This window comes from Melanerpes formicivorus, unplaced genomic scaffold (genome assembly GCF_026170545.1).
Source record: "Melanerpes formicivorus ecotype bairdi unplaced genomic scaffold, bMelFor1.0.p_v2 SCAF_16, whole genome shotgun sequence".
Classification (NCBI taxonomy): Eukaryota; Metazoa; Chordata; class Aves; order Piciformes; family Picidae; genus Melanerpes; species Melanerpes formicivorus.
In genome coordinates this window covers 7,174,381-7,185,161 of record NW_027142368.1, presented here as the reverse complement: position 1 = coordinate 7,185,161, position 10,781 = coordinate 7,174,381, and the positions used below count along the sequence as shown (strand labels likewise).

At 46.2% G+C, this 10,781-nt stretch overlaps 1 protein-coding gene across 1 annotated transcript; it reads left to right on the top strand.

The window, feature by feature from the left end:
* The first annotated feature begins 7,722 nt into the window (after window positions 1-7,722).
* On the top strand, window positions 7,723-9,730 carry RASSF10 (Ras association domain family member 10). Its single transcript, XM_068147951.1, has one exon. It carries the CDS (start codon window positions 8,285-8,287, stop codon window positions 9,638-9,640), a length of 1,356 nt encoding a protein of 451 aa, XP_068004052.1. The 5' UTR covers window positions 7,723-8,284; the 3' UTR covers window positions 9,641-9,730.
* Window positions 9,731-10,781: the final 1,051 nt, after the last annotated feature.

Here is a 10,781-nt window from a genome sequence, read left to right as displayed (position 1 = left end):
CTCAGCTGCCAGCAGAACCGAACCTACACCCACCTCAGAAGCCCCATGAGACTCCATGAGAACTGTTTACGAAGTAAAGGATAAGACTGGAGGCTCTTGACAACAACAAAAGAATTACAATGCAGCAGCCCACTGCAGCACAAGGAGCTGATGATGGATGGAGTATCATTCTCTCCTGAGTGACAAGTAAATGAGGCAGATACAATCTCACTTTTAATACCGTTGTCAATTTGCAAGCTAACCTGAAAAATCCGTTGTGTGAAAAGCACAGCATCGTACAGAAGGGCAGCGCATTAATAATCAGTCTTTTCACTGGGTCCGTGGAATACCTGCACAGTTTTGAGAGGATTTAGGCCTTCTAAAAACTTGGTTGCTGCTATGCAGACACAGGCTCTAGATACTGTCCCCACTTCTGCCAGGGTCATTCACTGTATTTTACACTACTGTGTCAATTCTTGTTCTTATCAACGTTGCTGTCACTTCCTTTAAAACAAAACTCTGGGAAATGCCAGATACAATTGATTTACTTGACATCCCCTGAATTTTCTTTCTCTTATTTAATTTGTACTGTACTTGCTGTCATTTCTTCTTTGCTTTCATTACAATTTAATACTTATGGCTTAGCTCTGGATCATGTTGGCTTATTAAGCTGAGGAGCGGACAAAACACATTGTTTTTATAGCAATGTAAGAAGTGCTAAACAATTCAGGTCTCTCTCCCCTACAGTGTTATATTTCAGTCCTGTGCTGGGCCATCCTGAGAAAAGCTGGACATTTCCTTAGATCACACTATCTTCACAGGACTTTGAGGAAAGCCATGATTCAAAGAATAACACACACTATTTGCCTGCTGCATGTATCAAACTCAGGGCTTTTTCCATATTACTTTAATCTACATTTCTTTCTCACATTGCATATTACTACTCCATTTTTTTCCCCACCAGCTTAAGCTGCATCTCATTTCATTTTCTGTCCATGGAACTCATCCAGGAAGGGTTCTGCTCAAGGGAAAGAACAGCATCATTGATACCAACTTGCTTTCTAAAGAGACTTCTGGCCTCAGGACCTAATTCATCTGCCACTGTTAATGTCAAAGTGGGATCAGGGGCCACATGAATATGCACAATCTATATCTAGCTTCCTATTCTCCTGAAGTCCTTTTGCATTATCTTTTGTTGAAATAGCTTGTAAAGCATCGTTATTTATTCATCTATGAATTTTATTTACTCAAACAACTCACAAAGGCTTGGTTCACGTTAGGCTGGTATTATGATCTACAAGAATACAAAAGAAAAATGTTTAGGAATAGGTCAAAAAGTAAAACATCTTCAGGTAATAATATAAAAGTTCACAAGTAAGATGTTTGGAATGTTTTCTGCAATGAGTTAGACAATAGGTAGACAGAATGAGGTTGGAGAATAAAATAATCTCACAGTCTTAATTCAGTAAGGATTTCATTATACATGAAAAGTAAATGACAGTTTTTACATATAGATTCATAGCTACTTGTTTAAACCCTTATCTGAATATGTCTGTGCTATAAAAGCTGACATCAACTACTGAATCTACAAATAGAACAGGTAAAATTAATTGCCTGTTAAGCACGTTTACAGGACAGACTTCAAAGTCAAACAATTTCATGGTAATACTGGAAATACTGAAAGTTTCATTCATTCCAACACTGAGAATTCCTTTATCCTCATTCTAATTTGCTAAAACATCTTACTGCAAACACATCCTAATTTTATTATCTCTCAACTCAAAGTGGTTTGTGACACTTACAGAAAGTTCCCTGCACTGTATTTCACTGGAGAAAAGGATGTCACTAACCACAAAAGATATTCATGCACAATATATATAATGCCTATGTTTGCACACAAACCTTCTGAATCTTAACACACTTCTGAGTGAAGGTAGGGTGGCAGAATGAGAATACATACTTCATAGTCACAGACATGAATGTATGTCACTAAGTGTTCTGCTGCTCAGATTATATATAATTAAATTCAACCCTTCTCTTTGTACCCGCAAGAATTACCTCTCAGAAGTGTAACACATACATTGTACCTGTGAGCACATGTGAATTGGACATACTTGCCAAAATGCAATGCCAAGGCTGATCTGAGGCCTCTTTCTTCATGGCAGTTATGCTGAGGAAGCATGTTAGACACATTGCCAGCATGAAAACAAATGCCTAAGTAATGTTTCCAACTATTACCACTCTATGGCCAGCTCCCAGTGAGACCTGTCAAGAGTTTTGCTATTGATCCCAGCAGACAAAGGGCAGCTTTGCTACCTGGCTTGTACTGAAAAAAATAACAGGATAACTTTTCACAAACCATCACTAATATTAAGGCCAGAAAGCCTTAGAAGTTCCTTCCATACCTACAAAAGTGACCTGCAAAAGAGATCAGTATGGGAAACTCTGTAGCATCCGTATTACTGAGCCCACAATGCTCACTTGCACAGAAGATACGTTGTAGAAGATATTTGGAAGTTATTAGGGGGAAACAGAATCAGCAAGGATATTTTGGCCCTAAGGTAACCAAAAGCCTCCCTAATATACCTCAGCAAGATTGTGAACAACGTGGTATATCTGGTTTGTGCTTAACAGTCAAAAATCAACAGTCACTGTGAGAACCTCAGACATTTTCTCAAGGGATAAGAGAACTGCTTAGTTTAAGAGCAAAGAAGCTACAAGTGCTAAACAAAACTGTGATGTTTGCACTGATGATGTTTGCTGAGGGAATGTAATGTCACTATACCTAATCCTTGGTTCCTTTTTTGATCAATGAAGACTGAGTGCTCAAACTGAGACTAAGATGAAAATGAAACCATTTTCAAATACATTTAACTTAGTTGGAGAAGGAAGGTTACAGCCATCATCTGACTCTGATCATTACTCATATTTTTCCCCAAAGCATACTAGTGCAACCACACTGACTCAGAATCAAAGCTTTGTCTGTTATGCACATTATAAGAAAATAAACAAACAAACAAACAAACCCACAAAAAAACCCTTTCTGTTCAATTATTTCTGTTCTTCATAAATGCAGAACACATATAATACTGAATGCATAATAGCACTCAGTAAGAAAAGGAAATCTGAAACAAAGTGTAAAGGGAGAGTTTACCATCCTAAGAATTGTATGCACATAAAAAAACCCACCCAGGTTGTTAAGGACTCTGTTCAAAGACAAGTTGGAAATTGGTATTCTCAGTACTGATCTTTGCTGTGTGCTTAACCTGCTGTATGACATTGGTTAAGCCTTCAAGGCAGGGATAGTCTCTTCCCATGTATTTACATCACATCTAACACACAGACTTCCAGGCTGGACTGTAAGATGAACACACGTCATCCTAATTTTCTTTAATAGCAGTCTACAGACGTACCTGTGTTTTCAAGGCACTACAGAGGGCTTTACCCATGCATCTCCCACTGATTTAGCTGAAAGAAAGTTTCCTCCTGACATACCCGTTTGTAGTTTGGGTGTATGCACATTAAAAAAGAAATTGGATAAAGTAGTCAAAGCAGCATAACCCAGTATCAGCAGCTACAATTCAAACAGGCCACACCACAATCTTCCTAAATAGATCACATAAGCATATAACTATCACCAGCAATGTGAAGCAAATAATTACTCCAGATTGTATATGCCAACTGTACTGGCTGCATAGAGGCATTCAGGAGCAAGATAGCACACATCAGATTCAAGAAACTGATGCTGAAAGAAGCAGATCAGGGGTTCATTACCCTTCTTACACGCCACCTTTATCAGAAGTGCCAGTTCCTTCAGTAGCTTCAACAGTAAACCTCAAAGTAAGAAGCTTTAACTTATGTCTAAAGCTGTTCAGATACAAACAGAATGACTTTCAAATTAGACTCTAAGACTACAAACTGTTTGGACTAAAGTCTGAACGCTCCTGATAATAGAGAAGTAGTTTTTCAAGCACTTTATTTTGTGCATGCTAACTAGAGATGATTTGGTTATTCACAGCATAATTTGGTTATTCAGCTTTTACTTTCAGGAAAAACTGGGTACAAAACAAAAATGCATCTGAGGGAGAATGATCTATAAGCTCAATTAGCCCCTTCCGCTGCTCATGTGTCTGTAAAGGTAAGCGAGCATAGCAAAAGTCAAATGATGTCCTAGGACATCATCAATGTTTGTTGAGACAACAGGTTAGAAAGAAATAGGAATAAGGGACCGACAGCTAAACCTTGCAAAATGAGATTAACAGGAACATAAGAAAAGAAACTGGGAAAGCAGCATTGCTGTTCAGCATCCCAACAAAAAATAAGTTCTCCAGTGATGGCTCAACAGATTACTAGTTGCAGCCTGCCTTTACTCATCTCACTTAGACTGTATTCTTTTGAACTGTAACCTCAGGAAAAGTAAGTGAACTGTCCTGACAGTCATCTAAAAAGTAAAAGCAACTTCACTGTGGAAAGAAAGAAAAATAACCCAAATATTGAATCCCTACACTTTCTCCATTTAAATGCTTTTGAAAGAAATTACTTGTGTCTCAAGAGTTTTGTAAGACTTCTTCCATTTTCCTGGTATATGAATTATGGAAGCAGGAAATAATAGGGGGTTTTATTTATTTGATTTACATTCAAAGTATTCAAGATCAAGTCTTGCATCGTTTTATTTATTACACACATCAGGGCCATATTTTCATTCAGGTAGATCAGTTGAGGAAAAAAAAAAGTAAATTAAAAAAAGAACCAGACACCTCACTACCCCATCCTATAAAGGAAAATGCTGTTCTTATCACAAAAGACTTGGTAATTTACTTTCACGCTGTAATAAAAAGAAGGAAAAATAACTTCCTGCAAAATGCCAGAATACAGGTAGTTTCCCATTACTCAGCCTTATAATTCTTCTGCAGTGGGTAAAAGTAAAAGTTGTTTATAAATGGGCTTGGACTTTTCAATACAGCCTAAAATGTTAAGCTCAAGTCTCCTTCTTTTCAGGCTTAGGCAAGTGTTAAAAGAATCATCGACTTTGAATTTCTGCAATTGATAAAACAAACAAAAAAAATGTATGCCATGCAATGATGTTGTGGATAGCATCCTGTCCAAGAAGTTTGTGCTTCAGAGCAGAGCCTGCTGGCAGCCTTGCTTTACAGAAGATCATATTTACTGCATTTTAGGCTTTAAATTGTGCAATATGTTTGTTTTAGAAATTATAGAAGTCCTCACATATCACTGCCCTGTGGGGAAAGGAGTGAAGAGAGGAATAATTGTCCTTCCCTCCATTTGATACTTTGATGACAGCCTCTGTGTACGTCACTGCAGAGGCTTGTAGGTCTGCAGGTACAATCGAGGATTTGCCTTCACCAGGCAGGAGATGCCTGAAGGAGCTGGTAATGCCACTACCTTCTACTGCCTCACCAGAGACAGAGAATATAATCTGCTGAGTTTGCACTTCCATTTTATCTCCCTCTGTAGCTGTCTAGCTAAAGCATACTTCCTCACCTCCCTTTCTCATAGAATAATTAAGAGAAGGAGAGGATGCAGGCAGCACACTGGACGGTCAAGTTCAGTGACAAACGGCACCAGAGTGAAGAAATCTGATTTGCTTTGTGACACTGCTACTGCCTTGCTATATAACCTTAGGTTCAGCACTTAATTCCTTTATGCCATAGCATTTCTATTTCTAAAAACGAGATCCTACCTTCCTCTGTAGGATGCTTTGAGATCCTTGGAGGAGACACAAAGGCTCGCCTGCATTCAGTTGCCTTTTGGCAGAGCCAAAACTTTGCTTCAGGTAAGTGCTTATGTGCTTAAGCTCTCAAAGTTTTGAAGCTTTGGTGGCATTTTCTTGAGTCCACAGCCTGAAACAAAAGTCCCAAGGGCTAAACTAGAAATCTAACAATGTACATTTCTAACGCTAGCTTTTTAACCACAGATTATATACCTACTCGTCTGATAGGCTTATCCTACCAAAGTGTTTACCTAATCTTACTGCCTCCAACCAAACTGCTAACATCTGCATTCTCTCTCTGGCAATGCTGCCTTGGGGGATGCACTGGGGAGGCAGAGCCAGTTTTCTGTACGCAGAGATGTGGTCAAGGAAAGATGGAATAATCACCCTCCAATTTCATTGCACAAAGCAGGCTCGGATGCTGGATAGATACAGGCAGTCAGACAAGTTGGAGCAGCTTGACCTGTGGGGAGCATACAGTGTTTCTTCACATCACACCCTGCTCTTCCTGTATTGTTCTCTACCAGAACAAAGTAGGTACAGACATTCCCATAGGAAATAAATGTAAAATTAAATCAAAACTAAAGGGAAAAGACAAAAGAAAAAAAAACCAACCACCAGTAAAAGACAATATCTCACTTCCTTGTTACCCTTTTGCTGCACCTGATTCTGCAGAAGACAAGAGATGGCTTTTCTTTCCATTTTTCTACCACTCTGATGAGAGCAACAACATTTTCTTTTTCTGCTCTCCTTAAGTGTTTTGTTTGTTCATTTGTGTGTGTTTGTTTGTTTTTACCTTGAGCATTTCAAGGGCAAAGCTGAGTTATACACTCCCATTTCACACCCTATTATTTTGGATCACTGTGAGCTGTTGGATTTGTCCATCATCCTTACAAATCCCTTTTGTCAAGGCCATTTTGTTCTCTTACAGGACTGCCATTGCAGTCCACCTTCTTCTGCCCTGGAGTGAATGATGCTTTTAGGCGTAATCAACACACAGAAGAAAAAGACTTCACACTTCAGGAATAACCTTCCCTCAGCAAACACCTCTGTACAAAGCAAGTATAGTGATCTCACACTCTGACACATCACTTTAGACAGCGCTACTTTAGCCATAACAGACCTTAACCACCGGATAGGAAAAGGCAAGGTGGCTGGGGTCAGGAAGCAAAATCCAGCCAGTTACCAACACCCCTATCTTGCATGTCCTTATTGCAGCACGCAGTGATCATCTCGGTTTGGAATTGTTCAACTTGCAATAGCACAGGAAAAGGACATTAGCCGCAGGCACATGATCTGTGTGATCTTCAGCTACAAGAATGCTCACATTTGGTGGTCCCTCAGCCCACTTCCTTGTGGGACTGGACGCTGCATGGCACAAACCACCATGGTAATTAGCTACCTTAAGCAGACAGAGCAGAACACCGGTGATCTTCCCCACAACTGGTCCTTCCAGGCAAATACAGCAGCTGCCCACATGGAGCCTGTATACTTTGGGAGAAAAGAGAACATTGGACTGCAAAATTGTTAAACTGCTCTTTTGTGTGCCCCAACATTGTTTCAAATAGCAGAATTACAGTGATAAGGCTACAATACCATAACCCCATTCTGTTCTGCTGCCTGGGACATGAACTGTATTCACGCAAAAAATCCTCTTCACATAAGCTCTACAGGTTCCCCCAGAAGGTACAGATCAGCCTTCAGGTTTTAGACTTTACCCATTACAATACTTCCTAGCCACCCAGAAGAGTGTAGGTCTGTGAACGCCCACAGTGCAATTGCACCACGACAATCAGCGCCACAACCCTGTGTTTTATTGCCACTTTTTACATCTCCTCATTTTAATCCACACTCGGAGACCGATCCTGTTCTCATCAAAGTACACAGCAAGCTCCCATTAAAATCTGGCTCAGCTAGTATTTTAATAACACTTAGACATTCCCATCCTTTGCATATTTCATCTGTGAAGTGCTTTATAAACACGAATTTCCTAATTAGAGGTGGATGATTTACTAAAACTGGAAATTCCTCCCTAGTTCTTGCTCTCGCTTTGAAGCTCCAGTATTCGCTCTTGTCTCTCGGCAGTTTGGAAGATCCCTCGACGCCTGTCATTCGCGGCAGAAGCTGGGCAGGGAGGAAGACGCAGAGACGACACTGACCTGCCTTGAAGTTTCCGCGCCGACAGATTTCGGCGCGGAGAGCCGGGGCGGTGCTGCCCGGGGCCGCCGGCCGCCGCCGGGGCGTGAGCCGCGGGGGGCGCCCACGTGGTGGTGGAGGAAAACCCGGCGGCGGCGGCGGGACCCGTCAGAGCGCAGGCGGTGGCGGGCGGGAGCCGCTTCGGGCTCAGCTCCTCACCGAGCTTGGCCCCTGCCGGCCGACCGCCGCACCGGGCAGGAAGGGGTGGAGCGGCCGAGCGGAGTTTACGGGCGGGGTGCCGCAGGCGAGCAGGCATTCCGGCTATGCTGAAGCCAAGCGGGCGAGCGGCATCGCGCCTCCTCTGAGCGCTCCCCATGGAGCGGCTGCCCGGCCAGCCCTGAGCCGGCCGTCCCGGCTGCTCGCCCACTGCCGTCCCCGATGGAGCCCGAGGAGCGCAAGATCTCGGTGTGGATCTGCCAGGAAGAAAAACTGATCTCTGGGCTCTCCCGGCGGACCACCTGCTCGGACGTGGTACGGGTGCTGCTGGAGGACAGCTACCACCGGCGGCAGCGGCTGGCGCTGCCCGAGCCCGGCGGCGGGATGCTGTCGGGACCACCGCACTCGTACTGCATCGTGGAGAAGTGGCGCGGCTTCGAGCGGATCCTGCCCAACAAGACGAAGATCCTGCGGCTCTGGGTGGCGTGGGGGGACGAGCAGGAGAACGTGCGCTTCGTGCTTGTGCGGAGCGAGGCTTCGCTGCCCAACGCGGGGCCGCGGAGTGCCGAGGCGCGGGTGGTGCTGAGCAAGGAGCGCCCCGGCCACGGCCTGGGGGCGGCCCGTGCCAGCCTGGCGCTCACGCAGGAGCGGCAGCGGCGGGTGGTGAGGAAAGCCTTCCGCAAGCTGGCCAAGATCAACAAGAGGCGGCAGCAGCCGCTGGCCCGGGAAGCCTCGTCGGCGGAGAGGATGGAGACGCTGGTGCACCTGGTCCTCTCGCAAGACCACACCATCAGACAGCAGATCCAGAGGCTCCACGAGCTGGACCGGGAGATCGACCGCTACGAAGCCAGAATCCACTTGGACCGCATGAGGCGGCACGGCGTCAATTACGTGCAGGACACCTACTTAGTGGGGTCCGGCGGCGGGGAGCTGGAGCCTCCCCGGGAGCCAGGCGGAGGAGCTCAGCCCGCCGCCGGCCGCCCCGAGGACGACTACGCCAGGAAGTACGAGGAGGTGCTGCAGCTGCAGGAGCAGCGGGCGCAGCAGGAGGAGCTGCTGGAGCACCTGGCCGCCGAGATCCAGGAGGAGCTCAACGAGCGCTGGATGAAGCGGAGGCGGGAGGAGCTGGAGCTGGCGGCGGGGCCCGGGCTAGCCGAGGCGGACCGCGACACAACGGAGCTGAGCGGCGGCGGGGAGGGCGAGCTGCACCTCGAGCACGAACGGGTGAAGACCCAGCTGAGCACCAGCCTCTACATCGGCCTCAAGCTGAGCACAGACCTGGAGGCCGTCAAAACCGACCTGGACTACACGCAGCGGGCGTGGGAGGACAAGGAGCGGGAGCTGCAGCGCCTGCTGGAGACGCTAGGCACGCTGGACGTGGCGGAGGCGCCGGCGGAGCCGCGCGGGGCGGCGGGCGGGGGACGGCCGGTGGCGGGGGACAACACAGGCGGGTGGCTGGAGGAGGCACGGGCGCTCCACAAGGACCGCGCCGACAACGACGAGGACTCGGACACGGGGCTGAGCTCCATGCACAGTCAGGACTCGGACTCGGTGCCTGTCTGCGAGTCCCTCGTCTAGCGCCCCCCACGTCGGGCCCCGCAGCTCCCGGGGCTAGAGGGCGGGCTGCAGCCCGGTACCCAGAGAAACCGGGCACGGTGCGGGCCTTGCCCGCTGGCCATAGCCCTCCGGGCAGCGCGGCAGAGGGTCGCGGCCGGTGTGGGGGGGCGGCAGAAGGCACGCGAGGGAAGCGAGGCTGAGGGTGTTGGAGAACCATGGGCAGGTGTGTGAGGTGAGCGTGAAAACTGCCGGTGTAGGAGGCAGGCACACCGGAGGAAACGTTTTAATTTTAGCTCTGGCGTTTAAACTTGTTCTAACTAGTCATCCGCGGGCAGCGTTGAGGCTAGCTCGCCGGTACTTTTATCTGAGGAAGAGAAACCCACACCGTGTTTGTGTCACACTCACGTCTGGGATAGCTCGCTGCTTTAAATCCTGCCGCCTGCCTGAAGGTTTTCTTGCTGGCCCTTGCCACCCTGCGCCTCCCCCGGTACCCTCTCTATCCCAGGCTACGCTGATCTCTGCCAGGAGAACGCATGCTCCGTAGGGTCAGTCCGTTACCTCCCCAGGTGCTCAGCATGGCAAAGTCAGAGGGTGGGTCACAGGGGCTGTCATTTACCAATACACCCAGCTCCTTTACTGGCAAAAACTCACTGCGACTAAAGCTGCTGTTGATTTAAACACTACGGAGGAAAAGATGTGTCAGTGCTGCTGCAACTGGCACTGGGCTCTCCCAGGGTGCAAGCTTTTGGAAGGTAGTGAGGTAGTACAGTTCCTTTTGGCAGGAAGAAGAGGTTATAAATTACCTTTTTTTTTTTAAAAGGAACCAGCTAAATCAAAATACAGATTAATGTGTTGTATTAACTCTGCTCTGCATAGTGCTTTTTCTTATGCATAGATGAGTGCTTTGTTTAAAGGCATACTAAGAAATCTAATAGTGTCAACACCTTCATTTGACAATTATTGAAAGTAATTAGCAGTGCCTGTATGTACAGAGCCTTCAACTACACGTTTTTTCACTAGGCTACCTGATACTGGCTGAGCTTGGTTGTAGATAAAGTACAGAATCAGCTTGAGCTACCATTTTTAATAACATAGTTCATATCAGGCCAAGAGATGCAATGATAAAAGCATGACTCAAGCCCTACCTGCACTACAGCTTAAT

Excerpts from the sequence above, each read along its gene's own strand:
- RASSF10 (XM_068147951.1), top strand. The coding sequence starts at position 8,285 with ATGGAGCCCGAGGAGCGCAAGATCTCGGTGTGGATCTGCCAGGAAGAA.